Here is a 27128-nt window from a genome sequence, read left to right as displayed (position 1 = left end):
TTGGTTGATCTAATCCAGGATCACAAATTAGGTTTTACAATTGGTGGCAATAAAACTGGCAGTGCATTGGCAAGTACAATTTCTGATGTTCTTAATTGTGTTTACACTCGTAATCAAAATTCAATACCTCCATCGCCCCAAGAACTTTCTTACTGTTGGACTACAAATTTGGTTGGCTGCCTAATAATAACTTGCCATTAAACAGCAGCAGACTAGGATATGGATGGGTCTCTTGAAAAAATACAGCTGAGTTGGGGACATGAAACAGCCTTTGCTTGCTTTATAGAATGGATACAATCCTGGTAAAGTGAAACTTTCCTGTAAAGTGAAATTACAGAAATCCCAAACGTTGGGTGAGATCTATTAGGAGTATTTTGACACTGCGTATTTGTATAGGCAGAGCAGTGCACTGTTTGCTGTTGTGAAACATTGCTTTGTTAAATCATAAATACAAGAATCAATGGCGCTGTCATGAAAATTTGCCAATCTATGTTTACCAAATTTTAAAAACCTGGTACGGTTCTTTAAAAGATGTAGTTTCGACAGAAAGGATATAAGGAAACTTTTCCTCGAGCAAAGGGCTATTACCAGTGGCCAAGGTTAAGAGACAGTTCGGAATTCAGAAGAAAGCTCTATCCAAAGTGTCAACTTCAACGAATGAAAAATCCTCTATTACAGCGAGTGGTTAAAGTGAATAACATAGATATATTCATGGAAAGGAAAGAGAAGTATTTGTGGAGAATAGAATAGAGGCTTATGCTGATAGAGTGGAGACATGGGGAACTGCAAATGGTGGTTTAGCAATAAAAGACACAAAGTTCTGGACTAACTTAGCGGGTCATGCAGCATCTGTGATGGAAATGGAACGCCGATGTTTCAGGTTGGGATACTTCGTCATTTGTCCATGTCCTCTATGTGTTACATGACTCGCTGAGTTAAATCCAGAACTCTGTGTTCTTTATTTTCTTATGCTGATAAAATTGGATAGAAATGGAGTGAGATACGAGTCGAGCAGAAATGGCAGCACAAACTTGTTGGGACAAATAACCCAATTCTGTGCCAATCAATTATAACCCTGTATAATCCTGTACTACACTGTTCTCGAAGATGGCATGAAAGAGGAGCTTCTGAGCTCATAAAGAGAGCTACTGATTTATAGTTGCCCAGTTTGTTTGACCTTCAGCATCCTCAATCACCCCCAAAATGACTTTACATGTTAGAGTTATTGCACAGCATTTGAACTGATATAAAATATTAGAATCAACAGCAGATTGGTTAATGGGAGAACAATATCATAGGTGATTGATCACATATTGGACGATTAGAGTTAACTGGCCATTGCAACACATAGGTGAGTGATAGAACTTTGGGGGATCTGATAGGGATGAGGAGAGAATTAAATAGGATTAGTGTAAATTGGTGCTTGATGGTCAGACTGGACCAGGTGGGCTGAAGGGCCTGTGTACATGCTGTATTTTGTATGATTCTACTAACTGCTCCATATAGTTCATGTTCAATGGCTTTTCTATTTGGGAGCTAGATTCAAACAGAACTATGTGGGATCAGCAATATAACATACGTGCTGCATCTATGTGTGGGCTGTTGATCCCATCCTACCTCTAGCGATAGTTGCATGTGACTGACTATTGTTACAACAGTGAGTCAGAAAGTTCCTGAAAATTGCTATAAGAAAAAAACTTTAATGTTGCCTGCCAATGTTTCATGAAATCCACGCCTAAGTTGATTAATAATTATTTTTCATATTACAAAGAGTGAATATGGGATGAACGTGGTGTCAGAAGTTCTAGTTAATAAAATTAATGGGTAGGCAGTCTCTCCCTCTGGAAAGGACCATGCTTGATGGTCGGCGTGAATTTGGTAGGACAAAGGTGATTATAACCATATAACCATATAACAATTACAGCACAGAAACAGGCCATCTCGGCACTTCTAGTCCGTGCCGAACACCTAGTCGCATCTACCTGCACTCCGACCATAACCCTCCATTCCTTTCCTGTCCATATACCTCTCCAATTTATTTTTAAATGATAAAATCGAACCTACCTCCACCACTACCACTGGAAGATCATTACACACAGGTACCACTCACTGAGTAAAGAAGTCCTCCCTCATGTTACCCCTAAACTTCTGTCCCATAATTCTCAAGTCATGTCCTCTTGTTTGAATCTTCCCTACTCTCAATGGGAAAAGCTTATCATAAGTCATTGATCATATCTTGGTCAATTTCCACCAGTATTTCAGGTCAAATTAACCTCTAATTTTTGTTTTGTTAATTAGGAGTGGGGAATAATTTTTAAGGCAAACTACAAATATTTCAATAATTTCTCTCATGCAGTCAGAAACCAAGTTGATAGAAGAAACGGCACAATCTCCACAATGTAGGAATTCAGCAGCTTCAGGGAGAATGAGCAACATTTCAAACTTAGACTACAACGACTGTGAAGCCCATACAACCAACAGTGCTTCAGCTCTCCTCCATATTTCCAGTCCAGATATGAACTGGCAGTCACCTGCACCCAACGCAGCTGTACAGCCCAGGTTGCGTGCACCCAGCGATGTGGATGAGCGTTACAAACGTCACCGCATATTACCCAGAGAGAAAATGGTGCCAGATATCAACTCCAAGTGGTTCCTACCACATGCTGGCAGTCTTCCCAACCTCCCAAATCATAACCGCAATTTTCGACCGTCAACAAGAAATTTCTCAACTGTTCCCACATCACCAAAGCAGCGTTGTAAACTGATAGATGACACCAGGCAACTCTTCAATGTTTCAAATCAACAGAAGCGACAACGGTACGTAATGAAAGATGGCAAATGCCAAGTGAATCTTGGTTACATTCAAGAAAAGCAGAGATTCCTGTTGGACTTTTTCACTACAATAGTGGACCTGAAGTATCGCTGGTTCCTCGTGGTCTTCTCAATGTGTTACCTTGTGACCTGGATGACCTTTGGAACTCTTTACTTCTTAGTCGCTTACTTTAGAAATGACATCAATCATGTGGGGGAAGTGAACTGGAAACCTTGCTTCAATAACGTGGATGACTTTATCTCTGCCTTGCTGCTCTCTATTGAAAGTCAAAGGACAATTGGTTATGGCTCTCGCATGGTGACTTCAAATTGTGCAGAAGGGGTCATTTTACTCATAGCTCAGTGCATCGTTGGCTCTATGATTGACGCCATGATGGTGGGCTGTGTGTTTGTGAAGATCTCACGGCCCAAGAAGCGAGCCGAGACTCTGAAATTCAGCAAGTATGCTGTGGTATCACCCAGAGATGAGTGCTTTTGCCTGATGTTCAGGGTTGGTGACCTACGGGACAGCCACATGGTTGACGCAAAGCTAAGAGCCAAGCTCATCAAATCCAGGCAAACAAAAGAAGGCGAATTCATACCTCTGGAGCAGACAGAAATTAATCTTGGCTACGACACAGGGAAAGACCGACTCTTCCTGGTGGAACCACAGACCATAACCCATGATATAAATGACAGCAGTCCTTTCTGGGAAATGTCTGCAGACTCCTTGAAGAGAGAACAGTTTGAAATCATTGTGATCCTGGAAGGCATCGTTGAATCTACAGGTTAGTTATGCTCTCCCTCTTGACTGCTTCATATACAATGTGTCGCACAGCATGGTGTATATTTGAGCATACATTCTTGGAGTTTATCTTGCAAGGGGAATAGGTCGTAAGTGCATTTGAGGAAAAAAAACTGACCTTCTGAGTCACTTTGAGCCCATTTTAGCATTGAGGTCAGAATTGATCTTCTGCCTCAACTCCACTTGCCTGCCCTCTTCCCAAATCCCCTGATTGTTTTACTGTTCAATACTCGCAGGAGTCTAATCCTGCATTGCCCATTTTATTTCATTGTCTTAGAAAAACGTACCTCCTGTGGTTCGAGAGGGTGGAGAAGAACAATTGTTAAGTCAAAAATAAAGGAGTGAGGAGATACAATTGTAATTATTTTGGCCAGCGTAGGTTGAAGTTTAGGCTTATTATTGTCATGTGCAAAGCAATAAAGGCAGACTCAAGTACAATAGGTAGAGCAAAGGGAAAGATACACAGAGTAGATATAGTTCACAGCATAATAGCACAAGAGTTCCGGAGACAAAATCCAATGTCTGCAATATGGTAGAGGAGAATTGAATTGTACTCTAGCTTATGGAAGGACTGTTCAGAAGCCTGATAACAGATGGAAAGCTGTTTCTGAAACTTGCATTGCTTGCTTTCAACCTTCTGTATATTCTGCCCAATAGGAGTGGGGAGACGAAAGAATGACCTGGGTGGGAAAGGTCTCGGATTATGTTGGCTGCTTTCCCAAAGAAGCATGGAGTGTAGATGAAGTCAATGGTGGGGAGTCTGGACTGTGGAATAGATTGGTGTACTGTGTTCAGTTTTAGACTAAGGAAGGACAAGGGAAAGGGAGATGCAACTAGATTGATTCCTGTAATGTGGTGTGCTAATATATTAAGAAAATCACCATTTATTGTTTGGAGTTTATAAAGTACAGATAGCTCTAAAAGCTCCGAGTGCCCAATAATCTAGCAATCTCAATATCGAATCTAATCATCTACAGACCATTTCTATAAATTCCAAGGACTCACAACATTCTGAGTGAAAAAAATTCTCTTCATTTTTGTACCAAATAGCCAACACCTCATCTTGAAATTATGACCCCTTTTGTCTAAACTTTCAAGCTAGTAGAAAGTAATTCACACCATTTACTATGTTAAGTGTTTTAAGAATGTTTATTTAATTCAATATGATCCCTTCTCATTCCTCTGGAAATTAGAGGCTATGTCTACTCAAAGTATCCCTATGTTAGTGTTTGTCACTATTTAGGTAAATTGCATCCATTACTCAAGATACGAAATCTCCAAAGTCTGAAATAATTAAAACAATGTGTCTTTAGTTTTGTACTGTATCACTATTGCATTATTAGTGGTCAAATTTAACATAATACATGTGAATAATTAAATGGATCTTCAGTAGATGATGGACCAGGACATTGAATGGTGGAGCATGATCAGGGGGGAAGGCTGCAATGCTGTGATTGGAGGGATGGCTCTTTACTTTCTGTTTCCTTACAGGAATGACCTGCCAAGCTAGGACATCTTACAAAGAAGATGAGATTCTTTGGGGTCACCGCTTTGAGTCTTGCATCTCCTTGGAGAAAGGTGCGTTCCGAGTTGACTATAAAAAATTTGACATGACATTCGAGGTCCAGATGCCACCAGGCAGTGCAAAGGCAATACAGCTGGCTAAAGAAATAGAGACAAATTACCTGTCCACAATCAATCTATACTGGGATAATATAAATCATTCCTGTGCCAAAGAACAGGGATAATTATTATACTGGAACTGGATAACAATTATACTGGAAATCACAGGATTGCAGAAGAGTAACGCAGAGAGTATGAAGAATGAAGAAAGAATGGAATTTCTTGTGTTCAAGGACAATGCCATTTTGAACTCAAGGTATAAAAATGCTTAAAACCTATTGTGGCAAAAATAATTAATGTGACATTATTATACTGGAAAGAAATGGATCGGAAAAATACACTGAGCTGAATGAAGCTAATCAAATATTTCATGTTTCTATGTTGCAGACCAGATATATATTTTCAAAACTACCACCTGTGGAAGGCAATGGTCCAGAGTTTAAAAATCAGTAATTCTGTTGAGTAGTTATCTTGAGTTTTCATGAGGAACATTCATTTGACAAGAAATTTCCTTCAGGAGGTTCAATTGCAGAGACAGATTGAAGTGTTTGAAAAATTGCCAGGCCAAATGTCCAACAAATTTACAGATCAGAAGTTGTTCACTGTTTCTCAGTCAATGCTGTCTCACATTTCAATTTTTCTTCTCTGAGTGGTCCCCACATTGTCCCTTCCCACAGCGAGGTCTTGTATACAATTTATCATAGCTTTCAAGAGTTGATTTCATCAAGCATTCAGCTCTATCTTTATTGTACAGTTTTCATGGTTCATAATGAACAAGGGGTTGGTACAATTGGAGCAGCAGCCAGAATTCTGGACTATTGATCCAAGGACATGGGTTTGAATCCTACCATGTAGCAGGGCAGTTTAAAGTCAAGCAATTGGGTCTAACTGGATTTTAATTTAGAAAAGCTAGTTTGAGGAACAGTAATCGTGATTTGGAATTTTCATATAAACCAATCTAGATCACCAAGGTTCTTTAGGATAAAGAAATCACCATTCCCCTTCAATCTGGCTCTCATCACATTGTTGCAAACCCGCAATTACAGCTTCATCTATATGACATTGGCACAGATGAACACATCCTGTGAACAAATTAAAACTGGGGAATATATTACGTAACCCATAACAGCTTCAAAGTACGTGAGCTTCCTAGAAAATATTGTAAAGTTGATTTTCCGTATGGGGTAAAGGATTGGGGTGGAAAGATGGGGAAAAAATAAATTAATGATTTGGAAATCCCTCATGTTCTATTGCTGTGGAGTGGAGCACTGGTGGATCTTTTGTCTACCCTCATTTCAAGCCCCGCTAGTCTAAGTGCCCCAAAGTCTTTTCAGGTGAGGCAGAGGTTCACTTGCACGTCCTCCAACCTCATCTACTGTACCTGCTGTTCCAGGTGACAACTCCTTTACATCGGCGAGACCAAGCTCAGGCTCGGCGATCGTTTCGCTGAACATCTCCGCTCAGTCTACCTTAACCTACCTGATCTCCCGGTTGCTCAGCAGTTTCATTCCCCCTCCCATTCGCAATCTGACCTTTCTGTCCTGGGCCTCCTCCAATGTCAGAGTGAGGTCCAATGCAAAATGGAGAAACAGCACCTCATATTTCGCTTGGGTAGCTTACACCCCAGCGGTATGAACCTTGACTTCTCTAACTTCAAATAGCCCTTGCTATCCCTCTCTCTCCATCCCCTCCCCATTCCCAGTTCTCCCACCAGTCTTACTGTTTCCGATCACATCTCCACCCACTCCCAACATCAGTCTGATCCGAAACGTCACCCATTCCTTCTCTCCAGAGATGCTGCCTGTACCGTTGAGTTACTCCAGCATTTTGTGTCTACCTTGGATGAAGCAGATGTTCTTGTAGTTGCAATTTTACGATGGAGTCTGAGGTTAAAAGGTGGCAGGCAGATGTGGGGAGGGCTCTACTGCACAGGTGCCAGGGAATTCATGGGCCATTGTGCAACTTTACAATACAAATGCTTCACATTACCCTTCACTGTGGCTTCACATATTTCTTTACAAAGTACTTTACATATTTGCCTGCAAATTCTCTCCTGCTGCAATTCTGGCTTGTGCTTATAAATATTTCTTCTGCAACAGGTTGTAAAGTGTTAATGCAATATAATTGTACAATAACGTCAGCAATAAAAAATGCTTTGCTGAAAAAGACCCATTTGGAGATGGACTGGAGTGAATTAATACAAATGACCGCGAGTACAATTTCAGTTGTGCGTGGGTGCTTTGAAATTGTGATAGACTATGATGTAGAATTAGCCTTATGAATTACATGTAGCGTTAGCAAAACAAAAACGGAAAATGATGGAAATACTCAGCGGTCAGGCAGCGTCTATAGGAAGAGAAAACTTGATCGTCCACCCATATTCCTTCTTCGATCACATGATATTTTCATCCTCTTCGCATTAAATGATGTATACACCACAAACTACGCTCCACACATCTTCATTATCCCTTTCCTCATTTTCCTTTTCAGCATTGAAAGATGCCATTTGAATCATCAAATTAACACGCGCTCCCAGACCAATCTCATCGATTCCTTCCCACCGCTCATTTCTCCTCATTTTTAAGTCCTCACCAGTTTAACATCCTAAAGGATAGTTTTCACCCTAAGGAACAGGAGTCACTCAATTCCATTTATGGAGCAGAGAGCCAAAAACAGACAATACGCTGTTTACCATTAATACTACTGACAGAATCAGTCAAACATGGTGCACAACTTTGATTTAAATTGTGATCAAAACATTATCGTGCAGCTCGTAATACTTGCCACGTTCAATTATGCAATAGCATGTATCCCACGAGAAAAAACTGAAAGTGCTGGAGGAACTCAGAAGGTCGGGCAAGACCTGTGGAGGAAAGGGACAGACAGCGTTTAGGGTCGGGACCTTTCTTGGTGTGCTCCCTCCGCACATGCTCCCTAACGTGCTGAGTTCCTCCAGCACTTTGTGTTTTGCTCAAGATTCCAGCAACCGCAGTTCTTGTGTGTCACACAAGCATTTTCATACGTGCGATGTCAATTCTCTTTGAACATTGTTTCAGTGTCTGCTCTGGCAACCTGGATTTGCCCAGAACGTGGAAATCCTACAGCCTTTAGGAAGTGATGCGGCTGTTCAGATGTGGCGTTATAGGCCCTACTTGCAAAGAAAGAAGGAGTAGCACTCCCTGAATGTACCAATAGCATATGACAATCAGGACCACAATGGTCAACTCTATGTGAAAATCACAAAAAGCCTTCACTCTCGGACAGTTCACTGTCCGAGCTCCATTTCAGTCACCATAGTATATCAACAGCAGCTCCAGGGTATGTGGTCGGTGCTTCAGTTCTGTGGACCTCACTCCTGTGAGGTTCTTCCAGATGCTGATTATAATGTGTGGCAGAGGACCACTGGGAAAGTCGTGGAGACAGGCTACTTGCCCCCGTGAGTGCAGCTGTGAATGTATTTATAAAGCTGAACAGAGGTCTACAGGTGGAGAATTTGGTGGCAGAAATGGTCACCTGCTGCATCTTCCATTTTCACTAATAATGAAACCATCACCCTTGATCACTTCTTTGCAGCTGCTGAGAGAAGAAAAAGGTGGAAGACTGGGAGGTTTAAAGTGCAGAACAAATCAGAAGTGATTATAAGAATCTTATTCTGAATGAATTCAACCAGCATTTAATCAATTGCTATTTGATTCAGTGCAAGGACTGCATCCGAAGAACTCGGCACAGTGGAGCGGCTGGTAGTTACTGCATCGCAATACCAGAGACTCAGGTTTAATCCTGACCTAGGGTGCTGCCTGTCCAGAGCTTGCATGTTCTCTCTGTGACCCTTGGTACTCTGGTTTCCCCCCACATCCCAACGATGTGTCAATGAGAAAGTAGGATAATGTAGAACGAGTGTAAATGGATGATCGATGATCAGCATGGCTCAGTAGGCCGTAGGGCCTTTTCCATGCAACTAAACCTAACTAAACTAAACACTGCATTAAACGAAACACAACACTAAAATAAACTAGAAACTAAATTAAACTGACATTGACAAACAGGAAGTCCATGCCTTCATGCTGCACGAGGCTTGCTCTTGTGGTTCCATCTGCTTCACCACTGTCTTTTGGCAAAATCTGCATTCCTTTACCCAGTCTGGCATATGTGACCCACCCTACGTGGCTGATTCTTACACAACTCAATTTAAATAAATCTATAGAAGGGTCCTGACTGATGTTGCTGTATGTCTTTTGCTCAAGATTACAACATCTGCAATCTCGTGTGTCTCAATTAAATTATGCATAGTTAGAGATGGCCAAAAATGTCATTTGGCCAGCACAGTGGTGCAGTGGTGGAGTTGCTGCCTTGCAGCCTCCAGAGGCCCGGGTTTGATCCTGACTACGGGTGCCGTCTGCAAGGAGTCTGCACGTTCCCTGCTCCTGCGTGGGTTTTCTGCAGGTGCTCTGGTTTCCTCCCTCATTCCAAAGTTTGTGCAGGTTTGTAGGTTAATTGTCTTCTGTAAATTGTCCCTACTGTGTAAGAGGGAACTAGTGAATTGATGATCGCTGGTCGGGCGGTCCCAATGGGCCAAAGGGCCAATTTCCATACTGTATCTCTAAACTTAATCCTAAAAAAAACTAAATCTGATGCTTAGATCCTAAAAAAATGCCAAAATTGTGAAATGCTTATGTGCCCTTTTCTCCGCTAAATACAGTTGCCCACTACAAATCAGGAGGGTGGTATTGGCATGGATATTGTCAGTATTTTAGAATGGTATGGAGAAGTTGGTCCAAATGGCCACTTTCAGTTCTGTATGACACGAAGTAAAAGGTCATTTATGAAACCTTCTAATCGACCCATGGTACAGGAACAACAAACAACCCTTAGAACCATAGAACAAACAAAAACAGCAAAGCAGCCAGAATCATTAAACTGCTTAGCTATTTTCAGCGGCAGCTAATCAGGATTAGTCACTGAGTTCTTACTGATCTGTCAGGCAGAGAATTAAAATCACACCCAGGCATGTCTCACTGAAGTGCTGCTTGAAGTGATAGCTTTCACACCTCTTAAGTATTTAGCAGCAACTGACTGTAAAATTTAACCACATCCATTAAGTTGCATTAAAATTTCAACCACTTCATAAAAATACTATCATGGCCCGTTTCACCAACTCAAACACCCAGAAACAAAGATTACGAACAGTGATGGGTACTACCTGGTCCATCATGGGTACCGACCTCCCCATCATCAAAGGGGTCTGTAGAAGACGCTGACTCAAAAAGGCAGGCAACATTATTAAAGACCCAAGATAGACACAAAATGCTGGAGTAACTCAACAGGACAGGCAGCATCTCTGGATAGAAGGAATGAATCACGTTTTGGGTCAAGACACTTCTTCATCTCATCAAAGACCCATACCTTCTTGGCCACGCTCTCATCTCACTCCAATTATAGGGAAGAAGTTCCAGGAGTCTGAAAATGGTGACCACCATGCTTAAGAATAGTTTTGTTCCAAACAACTATCAGGCTATTGAAAACTACACAACAATAACCTCAACTAGAAACTATGAAATTACTTTGGTTGCACCAAAGGATTTGGTCTATTTTTATGAGCATTGGGTTATTAATTTATTGAATGGTTGTTTATTGCATTATCTGTGTGTAACGTGTTTACAGACCTGTTATGTTGCTGCAAATAAGAATCTCACTATTCCATTGCCGGTACATATGACAATTAAACACTCCTGACTCAGAAGTTACATAACATGTATTGCACCAGCTGAACTTTTTTGCTGTATTTTTAGTACAGATGAGAACACATTTGTTATTGTTTTATTTGCTATTCAATTGCTATAATATGAATAGGAAACATCATTTGGAAAATGTAGGCAGTGAAGGATGGCACAGTGGTGCAGCAGGTAGTGCTGCTGTCTCATCGTTCCCTCGGCCTGGGTTCGATCGCAACCTCTGGTGCTGTCCGTGTGGAGTTTGCATGTTCTCCCTGTGGCAGCAGAGGTGTTCCCTGGATCCTCTCATTTCTTCACACTTGCAAAACAATTGCTGATTATTTGGCTGCTGTAAATCCCTAATATATGGAGATGGTTCCAGAGAAACCCTCTCATCTTTGACATTTCCACCCTGGGCAAAAGGTTCTGACTGTCTCCCACATGTACGTCTCTCATAGTTTTATATACTTCCATCATGTAATATGTCACAGAAAAAGAAATACGATTGCTCTGAGAATGGGAATAAACTTGATAGAGTAAAGGGCCTCCTTCAATGTCATAAAGATGAAGATTAGTTACATACTTTACTAAAACAAACCAATAAACATCCATTGAGCAGTGCAGCACAGGAACAGGCTCTTCAGCCACAATGTCTGTACTGAACTTGATGCTGTTAATCCTCTCTGACTGCACCTGATCCATATTCCTCCATTCCCTGCATATCCATGTGCCTTTCTAAAAGCCTCCTAAATGTCACTATTGTATCTGCCTCCACCACCATCCCTGGCAGTGTGTTCCAGTCACCCACCACTCTTTATGTAAAAAACACGCCTATCAAATCTCTTATAAACTTCACCCATTTGACCTTAAACCTACACCCTCTAGTATTGGATATTTCCACCCTGGGGAAAATGTTCTGACTATTTACCATATCTTTGCCTCTCATAATTTTTATATACATCCATCAGGTCTCCCCTCAATCTCCGATGCTCTGGAGGAAACAATCTGAGTTTGTCCAACTTTTCCTAATAATAACCCTGTCCCACAGTGCGAGTTCATTCCAAGAGCTCTCCCGAGTTTTAAAAAAATCAAACTCGTGGTAAGCACGGAGAATGAACGTAGGGGGTACGTCGGAGCTCGGGGACGTCTCTTAGCGCTAACGGCAGGTACTCGGGGAAAACTCGCTAAAGGCAGGTAAGCACGGGAAGACACGTGAAGATTTTTCAACATGATGAAAAATGTCCACGAGAGCCCCGAGTACCGACGAGTGGCCATTTTCGTAAATCTCCGAGTTCGAATCAGGGCAAACTCGGGAGAACTCTTGGAATGAACTCGTACCGTGGGAAAGGGCTTTAACATTCTCTCATGCAGACAAAACAAAAATCAGCAAAATTAATGGTTTATACATGATAGAAAAATATATGCATATAAATGTGTTAAGACATTGAACATAAATCTGTAATCCACAATGTTTGTGTCAAACTTGATGCCAAGACCCTTATCTGCCTGCACATAGTCCACATCCCTCCATTCCCTGCATAGCCAAGATAGTTTAATCTTTATTATTATCACATAAACAGATGGGGTCAATGAGAATATTTCTGTGCACATCAAAAATATCCAGACTTTTATGCACAGATTACTGCTGTACAGGAGGCATGTGCCTATTTTTGTAAATCAGTCCAGGATAAATTTGCGCAGCAGCAGCAGCAGCAGCAGCAGCAGCAGCTGCTGGCGCCATCTACAGCCAGCTATTAGTAAAGGTTAAGATTTTTCCTTGGTCAGTCATTCTATACATCTCTGCTTCACCCTACTGTCTGGGCATGACTGCAGTCGGTGAGGTATTGTTTATGCCCGGCTGCATTCACAAAAAAGTATTTTGTTGAAGCCTCAAACTATGTTTACATTCTGGCAGATATGTTCCCAAATTTAGAAGAAAGAAGTTAAATCGCATCAAAGAATAACTAGCTTGCTAGATTAGAAACATAGAAACATAGAAATTAGGTGCAGGAGTAGGTCATTTGGCCCTTCGAGCCTGCACCGCCATTCAATATGATCATAGCTGATCATCCAACTCAGTATCCCGTACCTGCCTTCTCTCCATACCCCCTGATCCCCTTAGCCACAAGGGCCACATCTAACTCCCTCTTAAATATAGCCAATGAACTGGCCTCAACTACCCTCTGTGGCAGAGAGTTCCAGAGATTCACCACTCTCTGTGTGAAAAAAGTTCTTCTCATCTCGGTTTTAAAGGATTTCCCCCTTATCCTTAAGCTGTGACCCCTTGTCCTTGACTTCCCTAATATCGGGAACAATCTTCCTGCATCTAGCCTGTCCAACCCCTTAAGAATTTTGTAAGTTTCTATAAGATCCCCTCTCAATCTCCTAAATTCTAGAGAATATAAACCAATAAACCAGATTAAAGTGATTACAGTAAGAAACTATTGTTGAAGACTGCTTAACCATTCCAAATGATTGGAGGGAAAATTAGTTCATCACATCTCTTAAACTATGGCCTTAAAGGTGTTCCACAGTCAAAAAGTAGTTGAAAACACTGCTAGTTGAAATCTATAATGCTCATAGCAGTAATCTTAGAGATGTGACTGATCAAGGCCATTTTTGTTTGTAATTTAACTAATTCACCTAGAATGCCATCCAAATCCAAGGGCCCATCATAATCAAATGCAGTTGGGACTGCAGTTGGGTCTCGACCCGAAGTGTCACCCATCCCGCTGAGTTACTCCAGCATTTTGTGTCTATCTTTGGTTTAAACCAGCATCTGCAGTTCCTTCCTACACAAATGCCGTTGGGATGAGCAAATATAATGAGCAGTCCTATTAAAATTATCACAACATTCTGCGCAATTTAGAGGGATGCGTGGATTTCTATTGCATCTTTAATCCCAGAATATGGTAGACTCATGTCTGAAAGGTGGTCAATTTTGGTATCAGTGAAGACAGAGAGATAATTAAAAAGATTCTATATAATGAAATACTCCATATCATAATGATATATGAAAAAAATCGAATATATTTTTATGGCACATAAAAGACAAATGTAATATTTAAGTTCAAAGCAATGAAGGTAAATGCAATAAGAATGTATTAAGAAAATAAAGAAAGACTAGGATTTATGGAAAGCCTTCCATGGACATAGGACCAGCTGCTTTTTTGCCAATTAAGTTTAGCTGTATTTGTGACATAGAAAAAGTACTTCAAAAAGCACCACGGACTACAATTTAAATTACTAGATAGCCTCTTTATTAAGTGTGTAGGAAGGAACTGCCTAAGATAGACATAACCGAAGATAGGCACAAACTGCTGTAGTGACTCAGCGAGACAGGCAGCATCCCTGGAAAGAAGGATTGGGTGACATTTTGGATGGAGAAGGGTCTCGACCCGAAACCTCACCCATTCCTTCCCTCCAGAGATGCTGCCTGTCCTGCTGAGTTACTCCAGCATTTTGTATCTAGCCCTAGGTTTATTAATAATGATCAAGAAATACTGGGTAGAACACAAATAGAATGTAACTTACATTTAGGAAAATATCTGGTGTGTTCACATAATTGCAACATCTTTATTCTGTCAGGTTCAGGTGTAAGTTCCCACATTGCACTGTGAATAAGACGAGGAGGCATAGCTTAGTTCATATAATAAAATCTGAAGAGTCTGAAGAAGGGTTTCGACCCGAAACGTCACCTATTCCTTTTCTCCAGGGATGCTGAGTTACTGACCTGCTGAGTTACTCCAGCTCTTTGTGTCTAATTTCATAATAAAAGACAACTTAGCCATCGTCAGCATGATTTAAGGAGGTTGTATTACCCATTGTAATATGTGGTTGCACTTGCCCATAAAACGATTTTTTACAAATCTTGCACAATTTACCCTATTTACACTCATGACTGTGTGGCCGGCTCATAGCTCCAATGCCTTTGATAAATTCACCAATTACACCACCGTGGTTGGCCAAATCATCAGTAGTGATGTTTCAGAGTATAGGAGAGTGGCAGAACACCTGAGATGGCTTGGGATCCAGGTAGCAAACTGGATACATAATTGGCTTCATGGAAGGAAGCAGAGGGTGATGGTGGAAATATGTTTTTCAGACTAAACCTGTGATGAGTGGTGTGTTTTGAGCGATCAGTGCTGGGAACATTTCTGCTTGTGGTTTATATTAACGATTTGGATAAGAATGCACAAGGCATGATTAGTAAGTTTGCAGGTGAAACCAAAGTGGATTGTATCACACATAGTGAACATGGTTATCAAAATGACGGTAGGCTCTTCATCAGTTGGGCAAGAGGGCTGTGGAAAGGCTAATTAAGTTTAATGCAGAAAAGTGTGAGGTGAATGGTAGGCCCCTGGGGAGTGCTGTGAAGCAGAGGGATCTAGGTGCATAGTTCTCTGAAAATGGTATCACAGGTAGATAGGAGGGGCGAGAAGGTTATGGTGCATTGGCCTTCATCAGTGAGAGTATACTCGCTGAAGTTTAGAAGGATGAGGGTGACCTCATTGATACTTACTGAATAGTGAAAGCCTGGATCGAGTGGGTGTAGAGAGGAAGTTTCCACTGGCATGTCTAGAACCAGAAAGCATAACATCAGAATAAAAGGACGTACCTTCAGAAAAAAGATGAGGATGAATTTCTTTCACGAGTTGGTGGGGAATCTGTTGAATTCATTGCCACAGACGGTTGTGGACGCTAAGTCCGAGGGTATTTTTAAGGCAGAGATTGATTTGATACTTGATTAGTAAGGGTGTCATGGGTTTTGGGGAGAAGACAGAAGAATGGGTTTGAGAGGGAAATATAGATCAGCCCTCTCAATTTTTTACCGAGGGTGGAAAAGTCCACCACTGGAGGCCATAGCTATGAGGTGAGAGGAGGAAAGCTTAAGTAGGGCCTAAGTAGGGCAAGTTTTATTTTACAGAGAGTAGTGGGGGCTGGAACACAGCTACAATTGTAGTATTTAAAAGGCTTTTAGATAGGCATATATGATTGTAGCATTTGAGGTTTTTAGTTAGGCACTTGGAAGTGCAGGGAATAGAGGATATGGATCAGGTAGATTAGATCAGTTTAACTTGGTGTCATGCCCAGTACAAACATTGTGGGCAGAAGAGCCTGTTCCTGAGCTGTACTGTTCTATGCCTTCTTTACCATTTTGTAGTGATGAGTCCTGCATTAACTGTATATTTTCACTTTACATTCATCCTCCCCAGGTGAAACCCCTCACACTTATTTGGATTAAACTCCATCTGCCATTTTTCTGCCCATTTCTCTTGCTGATCTACATACCACATACTTTAATAGCGCTCTTCACAGTCCGTGACGCCAACAGTTGCGGTGCCAAATACAAGCCTACTGACCAACCCATCTATATTTATGCCCAAGTCATTGATATATATCTCTTTAAGCACTTTTATAACATTGGAATTATGAGAGGCAGGCTCCCAGAAACCACTGTGTGATGATGAGCAAATCATTTGCTTATTGGTGATATTGATCAAGGGGAGTATGATTATATCCTCTGTTCTGTGAGATTTTTTAAATTCTACCACGATGAAAAATGAACCAAATATATATAACTTTTTATTTGATAACATTTCAACATCATGAAAACATCTGTAACTTGAGACATACACAGCGGGTTGATTGTTCTACATCACAGATAAGAATGCAAGCAACAAGTTTAACCCAATTATGAACTTATTGCTTTCTTAGCAATGGGAATGGAATACTGAAGTGACAAGAGATAATTAAAGTCGTCACATTGGGAATTGAAAAAAAATCAATTATCTATACCCCTGATACCTGACAACTTTGCATTTAATTATTTTATTGATAATAACACAGTCGCAGTTAAGCTTTAAACTGTTATTTCTGGCTTCATTTCTATGGGGCCTCTCATGTTCCGGGCAGCTACCCACAATCAATAAGGCTCTAATGTGAGGTAGCACACAATTGCCTCGCCAACGGTCCGTCTCGTCCTTTCCTTCTTTGGGTTTTTAGTTTGTTGCAAAATATATGCTTTAGTTTATCTTTAGTTTTGTATTATATGGGGAGTGTTGGGGGGGGATCTTTTTTTAATCTCTTTCCTCGATGGAGACGCAACTTTTTCCATATCGTATCTCCGCCTGCACTGCGGCTTAACATCGTGGAGCTGACGGCCTGTTGGGACCTTGGGAAATCCAACCGCAGGGGCCTGTGGACTTCAACATTGTGAGCTGGCGATCCCTGGTTAGAGACCGACTTCGAGAGCTCCAAGCCACGGGAGCTTCGACTGCCCCGACTTGGGAGCAATCGATCGGCAGCTGCGGGAGCTTCAATCGCCCTGACACTTCGACACACTAGGGACAATTTACTATTGTTACCAAAGCCAATTAACCTACGTCTTTGGAGTGTGGGAGGAAGCGGAGCACCCGGAGGAAATCCACGTAATCACAGAGAGAATGTAGAAACTCCGTATAGACAGCCACAGTTGTCAGGATTGAACCCGGGTCTCTGGCGCTGCAAGGCAGCAGCTCTGTGTCGCCACTGCACGAACAACTATCAGTGAGCGAGCTTGGGGTTCACCTCCCACACCCTCGTAGGCGCTATGGGTCGACTGCAGAAGACAGCCCAAAGTCGTGTGTGGTGAGGGTTGGGCACGTCTATGGGTCAATGTGTCCAGACCAATGATTTGGTGAATTGGGCCACTGGAGGGTCTGCAGCAGCCTGGGGTCCGAGAGGCCAGGCCCGCAGCGGCACAAAGCAGTGGAGCAGCAGTGGAGGACATCGACAGCATCACCTGGCCAGGCCGATCCGTACATCTCCGACTAGTGCCGCCGCTTGGACAACAGGCCTTTAAGGCCAAGTTAAGATTCTACATTTTTAACAACTTTGAAACTTGAAGAATACAAGATTCTGCCAGAAACTCTTGAACTTCAGTATGTTTGTGCCTATGTATAGTAAGATTTTTACTGAACTCAATGCAAAAAATAATGTTGCTGTCCAAAGTACATGTGAGAAGAATGTACCATTAAATCATGCCTGCACCCTCTTGTGGCCTAAGAAGGAACGGCAGATGCTGGAAAATCGAAGGTACACAAAAATGCTGGAGAAACTCAGCGGGTGCAGCAGCATCTATGGAGCGAAGGAAATAGGCAATAGTCTGAAGAAGGGTTTTGTCCCGAAACATTGCCTATTTCCTTCACTCCATAGATGCTGCTGCACCCGCTGAGTTTCTCCAGCAATTTTGTCTACCCTCTAGTGGCCTGCCCCATTATTACACTTTAACAACAATTAATCTCTCCCACCATATAGATCGTTCTTTTTCTTTTATTCATCTTCCATACATTTCCCTGCATCTGAAAGTTTAAAATGTTAACCATTACCTCTCCTCGTACACTGCCTGGCACTGTGTCTCCAGATTTTTATTTCAGATTTCCAGCATTTGCAGTATTTTTCACGACATATGGCTATTGAGCAGGATCCAACCTTCAACAAAGTCAAGAAATCAAAGAAGATTAGATAAAGCACGGGTAAATCTTTACATGATTTAAAGCACTGAAACGTTTTGTACATTCAAAATATAGTCAATCAGCCAATAAATGCCAGGTGCATTACTGTATTTAACATTTACTATAATTAAGAATGTTCTTCGTGAAATACCTTTGAAGGAGGTGCCTCCTAAATAAAGGTCACACATTACTCATTGCACGGAGCATTCAAAATCCAGGCGGGGTCCATGTGAACTAGGCCTTGCTTCTCCATGGTCTTACTTCCTATTTTAAGCAACAAAGCTGGATGATCCAATGTAATAAAATCCAATGTAATGAAAGATGCTTAACAAAGGGTTGCCCAGAAGCAAATAATAATTCTTGTCATACTTTGCTGGATGGGAGAGCAAAGTTATTTGTGCATTTAAACACAGCTATTTGTTGAGAGAGTGGATGCAAATATTTGTACTGAGATGAGCACTGCCTCAAGCTACTTTCAGGGCATGGCTATGTTACTTAAGAAACAATCGGGCTTCAAGACAATTGCTTTGGAGGCACGAGTTCAAATCCCACCATCTAAGAAATTTAAATTCAATGGAATAATTCTGAAATTATTAAAAGGAAACTATCTACTGCATACCATGATGCCACTAGAATAATGTTTCTTCGAAAAAGATCTTGAATAAAAATGTTGCACAGGGTAGGTCATCTGCCTGCTTTGCCTCATCCGGTGCAGAGGTGACACAACTCCATCAATGCAATTGACTGTTAATAGTGCATCAGGACTGAGAATAGAAGGGAGACTCTAGTATTTTGGATCTAGCACATCATCCTTCATTATATTCACCAGCTACAACGGGATCCCACCACGTCACATCTTCCTCTCCCCACCTCCTTCTCTGCATGACTCACTGGTTCATTCAGGATGTAATTATGAAAATGGACAAGGGAGAGCCAGTGGATGTAGTGTACCTGTACTTTCAGAAAGCCTTTGATAAGTTCCCACATAGGAGATTAGTCAGCAAAATTAGAACATATGGTATTGGGGGTAGGGTACTGACATGGATAGAAAATTGGTTGGCAGACGGGAAACAGAGAGTAGGGATTAACAGGTCCCTTTCAGAATGGCGGGCAGTGACTAGTAGGGTACCTCAAGGCTCAGTGCTGAGACTGCAGCTATTTACAATATACATTAATGATTTAGATGAAGGGATTAAAAGTAACATTAGCAAATTTGCAGAGGACACAAAGCTGGGTGGCAGCTTGAACTGTGAAGGAGGATGCTTTGAGGATGCAGGGTGACGTGGACAGGTTGGGTGAGTGGGCAGATGCATGGCAGATGCAGTTTAATGTGAATAAATGTGAGGTTATCCACTTTGGTGGCAAGAACAGGATCGCAGATTGTTATCTGAATGGTGTCAAGTTAGGAAAAGGGGAAGTACAACGAGATCTGGGTGTCCTTGTACATCAGTCACTGAAAGTAAGCATGCAGGTACAGCAGGCAGTGAAGAAAGCTAAAGGCATGTTGGCCTTCATAACAAGAGGAGTTGAGTGTAGGAGCAAAGAGGTCCTTCTGCAGTTGTATAGGGCCCTGGTGAGACTACACCTGGAGTATTTTGTGCAGTTTTGGTCTCCACATTTGAGGAAGGACATTCTTGCTATTGAGGAAGTGCAGCGTAGGTTCACAAGGTTAATTCCCGGATTAGCTGGACTGTCATATGTTCAAAGAATGGAGCAACTGGGCTTGTATACACTGGAACTTAGAAGGATGAGAGGGGATTTTATTGAAACATACAATATTATTAAGGGATTGGACACGTTAGAGGCAGAAAATATGTTCCCGATGTTGGGGGAGTGCAGTTTAAGAATAAGGGAAAGGCCATTTAGAACGGAGATGAGGAAAAACTTTTTCAACCAGAGAGTTATGAATCTGTGAAATTTTCTGCCTCAGGCAGTGGAGGCCGATTCTCCGGATGCTTTCAAGAGAGAGTTCGATAGAGCTCTGAAAGATAGCGGAGTCAAGGGATATGGGGAGAAAACAGGAACGGGTACTGATTGTGGGTGATCAGTCATGATCACAGTGAATGCAGTGCTAGCTCGAAGGGCTGAATGGCCTACTCTGGCACTTATTGTCTATTGTCTATAAATAGGACTGTTGGGACAACTTTGTGTGTTGGGACAAAGAGCCTGTTTCCGAGCTATTTGATCCTATCCATGTACCGGTCCAAATGTTTTTAAAATATTGTCAGAAGCAGCAAAATATATTTTCCTGATTAAAATAGACACAGAAACAGGTGGTACCAACGTGAGACATTTTAACTTGCTTGCCCTTCAATTTTCTCACCTCTTTTGAGGCTCCTTGAAATGTCCTGTGATCCACATTGGAGAGAGCTGACAGGCCACCTACTCTGCGGTTAGTGGTGCAGAATCTCTCCATTTGGAAATTTGCAAAAGATTGATATTCTTCAGTGGGCTTCCTTCCCATCAAGATCAAGGATCTTCAGACTACCTACATCTGCATGATGGATACAAAGTCGAAAAATTGCCATATAAAAAGCTGGTAAGTGAATCTATTCACATCACACATGCTAACACATCGATTTCAAATTTAATCAATCATATTTTGTATATTTTGTATATCTATTATATTGAGATGAGCACATTAACGCTGGCTTTACAGCAGGGGTGTCAAACTAATTTTAGGACACGGGCCAGAATGGGCAAAATGCGACTTCATGCGGGCCGGATCAGTTGTGCACGTGCGTGCTCCCACAGCTTCCGTTGCCTTCGTTTTTCAACCTGCTCTCATGTGTCTCAGTATCTGCTATAGCTACAAAGTGTTTCACTTTACAAATTTTGGGTCTTGTGAAGAAGATTGCCTAGCAAGCATTACTTTTATGATTGGTATTAACTTAGGCTACAAGAAAGTTGTGATGAGAGAGAGAAAAAACAATGCTATTTTTGGCTGATTATTTCGGGAGCCACACCCTTTCCATTAATAGATCATTTGAAATCGAACATTAGCAGACACAAATGTAGACAAATTGTAAATGTAGGCTGCACAACTGCACCTAATTTTTATTAGCCTGCTTCCAGCAATCAAACTCAGACAATGAACACAGTTAGCCTCTAATTTTTATTGAAGTGATCACAATACTATGACACTCAATATTTCATAATGCATTTTGCTTACATGTCGCAGTGCATCGAACAGCGTTACTCATTTTTCACATGCTGCTTCCAGACACCCGACATCTCTTGGCTTTAACCAGCCTGTCAACATCAGGGACTAGTTTCTGGACCGTTGTGATTTTCATAATGTCATTTATTGTCTGTGTGTCAGCTGCGAGCACAGTTTGCATTTGTTAATGTTCATTATGGAGAATCACAGAGATATGGTGTCCCAAACATGCAAAAAGGATCTTTGAGGTAAAGTCTGTCATCTTGGCGTACATCGGTCCCAAGCATTGATAGAACGAGTCCAGACCCACAGTCTTAAATTTATATTTCGAAGCCGAGTTACACAAACTTCAATTAGTTCCATTTGAAGTTCCTCTGGCACATCTGATGCTGCGTTGCCGGCAAACGGCGAGCAAAATAACGAAAACGTTGTTCGCCATTGTGATGTTTGTCATGGGCACCTTCTCCATAAACTCCTTGGTGATGGTCAAAGATGCATCAACACCACAAATAAATATTCCCAATTGAGCTACATTAGTCACGTTGGTGCTCTCATCAATTGCAATAGAGAGGGAAATAAATGACTTCACTTTGTCTTTTAGTTGACTGTTCAAATCTCCTGCAAGGTCCCCGATTCTCTCTGCCACAGTATTTCTTAACAAGCTGATATTACCAAAAGCCTGTCTCTTCTCAGGGCACACCAGCTCAGCCGCCATCAGCATGCATGCTTTGATAAATTCCCCCTCTGAGTATGGCTTTGACGCAGCAGCTATTTAGTTGGCAATAATATAGCTGGCCTTGACAGCTCCATCATGAGTCTCTCGACCTTTGGTGAACACTGATTGCTGATTTTTCAGAGCTGCTTCAAACTCGTTTACCTTTTGCGTTCCGAGTCGTCCTGCGTACTTGTCATATTTCTCTCCATGTGACGTCTCTTGGTGTTGTTTGATATTGTACCCTTTTGCCACAGCCACTTGTTACAGCATATCAGACACATAGGTTTGCCATTGACCTCACAGAAGAAAAACAGATCTTTCCAATCTTCGTTGAATATCCGACCTTCGATGTCAACTTTTCTTTTCTTGGAAGCACAGCAGCAAGCAGTCTCAGCCTTGCTACAGGTGTTACTTACCCGAGTACTCTGTGTGTTTATACTGTGTCTGACGATGTAAGTGGGCCCTAGTGGTCTTCAGTGCAGGGTGGTAGGTGCTTATGCACAGCGGGTAGTTAAGTACCGACTATTGTTTTCTAAGTACACACAACAAGCTGCTGGCACAGCAGGCAGCACAGACAGCGGTGGGAGAGAGCACGGCGAGAGAGCGCGGCAAAGGAGAGTGAGCGACGAGAGAGAGAGAGCAGCAAGAGAGAGAACGGCTGTCGTACAGATACATAATAAATGGTCGTGAATATACGCTTTTTTCCCCCTAAATCATCCCGCGGGCCCAATTGGACCCCTTCGCGGGCCGGATTTGGCCCGCGGGTCGGTAGTTTGACACCCCTGCTTTAAAGAATGAATATAGTTTGACATACTTCAATAAATTTGCAGAAAGACACATGGGGTTGGTTTTAATTTTAAGTGGCATAACTATAGTGAAAATTAGTTCTACAGTTTTGAAAGGCATTCTCATAATCTCATGGAAAATACCATTTATGTCTTTCATTTAAAAAAAATCCCTGTATCACATAATATGTCACCATTTGGTCAATTGCCCTATGATCCCACTGCAATCCATTCTCAAAATTCTCTTATTTTGACTTAACTGGGAAGGTAATGAAGGATATACTGAACATGGCTGTGTGATGCAAATTCCTCGACTTGAAGGCAGAATCTCCCATATCTCATTTACTTATCGAGTCCACATCACAAGATTAGGAATTGTTCAGCCAGAGCTGAACCCACTTCTCGGCATCTGCAGACAATGGCGTCTTGCGCTTCTTGTGCTTCTTGTGTGTAGTGGTGGAAAGATTGGTGGAAACAGAGCCGCGACGTGAACGCTCTTTCCTTGACCCCTTGAAAAGAGTTTAACTTTTTTGGTATAAAGATATAACCTACTTTTAAACACAGCTTTCTGCAAAATGGTCTTACAATCTGTCTAATTATTTTAATACCAATTCTAACAATTAAAATTCCCCTGATGGGATAGATGATTCTTTTCTTGTCCAATGACATTCCTGTCATACTCTACCGTACCTAACAATGAGAGCTCTAATAGTGGAGAGCCTACAGACAGCTATGAAGTCTGGGTTTTACATTGGATGTTACATTCACCACAAAATATGTAGCTGAGTCCTACTGCTAGGTCAGTTCAAAAGTCACAGTTCCCGTCGAACTACATATGTTACCTCTGATTATGATCATCTGCATCTGGTAGGAGTAAAGACTGTAGTTTCTCTTACAGCCAGATCTCCCATAGGTGGCGCCACCATTCCACTTCCTCACATGTTGAACAAAGACCATGCACCATGTAAACTTAACGCTTTATCCATTGCTCCTCATTTGCTCCCACGCAAATCCTGGCTCGCCTTAGTCCTCTGATCAGGAGCGGTCACTTCTGCATGGGTGAATATCACATTACACGTAAGTAGTTTTAGAAACCTACAAAGTGCAGACATTCCAACTGAACACAAACATTTGTCCAGCTATTAATTCATTTCTTGGATGAGTTTGTCACTGTCAATAACAGCATTTATTGCCTATCTCTACATTTCCGATGAACTGGGTGGCTTGCAGGGCCATGGGTCAATACATAATGTAAGGGCTGAATAAGGATGGCCGATTTCCCTGCTTGAAGGACTTGGCCTTAGTTTTATGTCTGAAAAAGGGTCCCGACGTGAATGCCAGGGACATTTTTTTTATTACTATGATTCAATCATTTCATTGTTACCATTACCAATAGTAGTTATTTTAAATCACAGATTTATGTTCCTGGATCATTACTCTAATTATTTGCCAAGGAACCCGAGTACACTGCTACTACCCAAAGTGTTTCTCACACAATGGAAGACCGAGCACCTAATTTTGTGTCTCAAAATCATATATTCAATAAGTCGCCTTGCAGTTACTGTTGGTAGACAAAAATGCTGGAGAAACTCAGCAGGTGAGGCAGCATCTATGGAGCGTAGGAAATAGGCAACGTTTCGGGTCGAAACCATTCTTGCAGTTACTGTTGTCAGCCCTTCTAACTTTTCCCCTTATTCAATCTGACCATGGCTGATCTACCCCAGGCCTCAACTCCTTCTTTCTGACAGATGACAGATCTCCACAGTCCTCAATACCCCAAATATATTTATCCAGCTTCACTGTAAATAATTCTACTGAACCAGCCTTACCTTAATGTTTGAATCAACAACAATTAAATGAATGCTCTGTTAAGAGACCAGAGGAAATGTTTTTCTTCTGTAATAAACTTTTGGGCATGTATCTCTACGACAATATCCCATAGATTCCGCATGGTACCAAAGACAGAGTATATATTTTGCACAATCTGTTGAGTCTTTCACTTTATGCGTACATCAGATTTTGTTTAAACTTGCAATCAAATAATGATGAACTCTCCTGGGTCAAATCCCTTATTAAGGTCATTGTTTGTAGGTTAATCCATTTTATCTGAATGTGCTTTCAGTTTGATTATGTAAATTAAACATTTTTGGCACAATGAACTTAATTTTATCAGCTCTGCACTGCAATGTCCTCTTAAATGAAGCATGTGATTGGCAAGTTCAGTAGGCTGCATTTAAACTGTATCCATCAGGGGAAAAAACACAACTAGGTTTCACAGATATCGATGGAGGGTGTGGAAGTGCATTGGTTTGTTACTGTTGTTTAAAGACACGAGTTCAAACTCGTGTCTCGATCAGCTGAGAGGCTTTAGCTGAAGGAAGAATAGAAAAGCAAAATATTGTTTGAAATATTGCCTGAAGAACAGTCCCGGTCTGAAACATTGATTGTCCATTCCCTCCACAGATGCCTTCTTACCCACTGAGTACAGTGCTCTGTTTATTCCTTAAAATATTATTAAAACAGAGATACTACAATATGGTGTTCCAGAGAAAGATCTGAATGTCCTTATATAGGAAACACAAAATTAATATGCAGGTAGGCCAAGATGTTAGGGAGACAAAAAAAGGATTAAAGTATAGAAGTCTTGCTGCCAGGGCATTGGGAAGATCTTACCTGGAGTACATAGAATAGTACATCACAGGAACAGGCCTCTGGCCTCAGGTTTGTGTTACCATCATGCTAAATTAAGTTCACCCCACCTACCTGCATGTGTTCCCTATCCCTCCATTCTGTGCCTGTACTCCCTCCATTATCTACCTGTTCATGTGTCTGCCTATATGCATCTTAAACATTGCTATTGCATCTGGATCTACCACCTTCTCTAGCAGCTCTTTCCAGGCGACTGCCACTGTCCATGTAAAAAAAATGCCTCCTAAATCACCTTTAAACTTAGCCTCTTCTCTCACCTTAAACCTATGCCCCTTTTTTTTCACTATCACTCCAGGAAACATCTCTGACTACTTACCCTAACTATTCCTCATAATTTTACATCTTTCTGCCAGATTGCCTCTTCAGCCTCTGACACTCCAAAATAAAACAGTTCAAATTTGACCAATCTCTCCTTATAGTTATTACTCTCTAATGTAGGCAACATCCAAGTGTGACTCTTCTGCTCCACTCTCCAAAACCTCCACATCCTTCATGTAATGTGGTGACCAGGAACTGCAGGCAATGCTCCAAATGAATCTGTACTAAAGCTTTATGCAGAAGGCCCCATGTGTTTTCATCTTGTGCCTCAGTCTAGAATAAGAGATCTTTGTCAAATGCTTCACTGACAATACAGACAATATCCATTTCATCTTCTTCTTGTATATGGCGTGCACAGCCTAATGTTGTAGGTCAACTTGGTCTATTTGATCTTGTTTGTGCACGTCGGGTTGATTGCATCAGTCGAAACAGGGTGGACCACGTGAAGGTTGCAATCTCCCACCCCACAATATCCACTGACCTAACCTCAAAAACCATCATGACCTCCACCACATAAAACCATGCTGACCCTCCCAAATAAGTCAATGCTTTTCCAAATGTGAGTAAATCCTACCGCTAAGAATCTTCTCCAATAATTTCCTCACCAGTGATGTATGGTGTACTCGCCTACAATTTCCTGGATTGTCCCTCTTCTTAGATAAAAGAACAGCACCGGCTACTTTGCAATCCTCTGGGATCTCACTACAGAGGATACAAAGATCTTTGTTTAAAGTCTGCAGCAATTTCCTCTCTTGCCTCACTCAATAGCATGGAATAGATCCTATTGGGCAATGAGGACATATGCACCTGGATGTCCTTCAAGAGAACCAATTTACCTCCTTCTTGATATCAACATGCACTAAAACATTAACACCCCCTCCCTGATATCGTAATCCTACGTAGGACAATACAGCACCGGAACGTGCCCTTCGGCCCACAATGTCTGTTCCGAACATGATGCCAAGTTCAACCGATCACGTCTGCCTGCACATGAT

The 27128-nt window shown here is 41.6% G+C and overlaps 1 protein-coding gene and 1 long non-coding RNA gene across 2 annotated transcripts in view; one reads left to right on the top strand and one right to left on the bottom strand.

The window, feature by feature from the left end:
• The window catches only part of LOC129712342 (uncharacterized), a 32102-nt gene extending 5324 nt beyond the window's left edge, over nucleotides 1–26778 (bottom strand). The window contains exons 1-5 of the long non-coding RNA XR_008726041.1: nucleotides 23949–26778; nucleotides 20770–20940; nucleotides 18321–18423; nucleotides 15473–15528; nucleotides 14485–14564 (exon numbers count right to left, since the gene is read on the bottom strand). This is a non-coding gene — a long non-coding RNA (uncharacterized LOC129712342). The remainder of the gene's footprint in view (nucleotides 1–14484; nucleotides 14565–15472; nucleotides 15529–18320; nucleotides 18424–20769; nucleotides 20941–23948) is intronic.
• LOC129712341 (G protein-activated inward rectifier potassium channel 4-like) lies at nucleotides 584–4765 on the top strand. The gene has a single exon (XM_055660689.1). It carries the CDS (start codon nucleotides 2351–2353, stop codon nucleotides 3602–3604), a length of 1254 nt encoding a protein of 417 aa, XP_055516664.1. The 5' UTR covers nucleotides 584–2350; the 3' UTR covers nucleotides 3605–4765.
• Nucleotides 26779–27128: the final 350 nt, after the last annotated feature.

This window comes from Leucoraja erinacea, chromosome 32 (assembly GCF_028641065.1).
Source record: "Leucoraja erinacea ecotype New England chromosome 32, Leri_hhj_1, whole genome shotgun sequence".
NCBI lineage: Eukaryota > Metazoa > Chordata > Chondrichthyes > Rajiformes > Rajidae > Leucoraja > Leucoraja erinaceus.
This window is presented reverse-complemented; position numbering and strand designations above follow the sequence as displayed.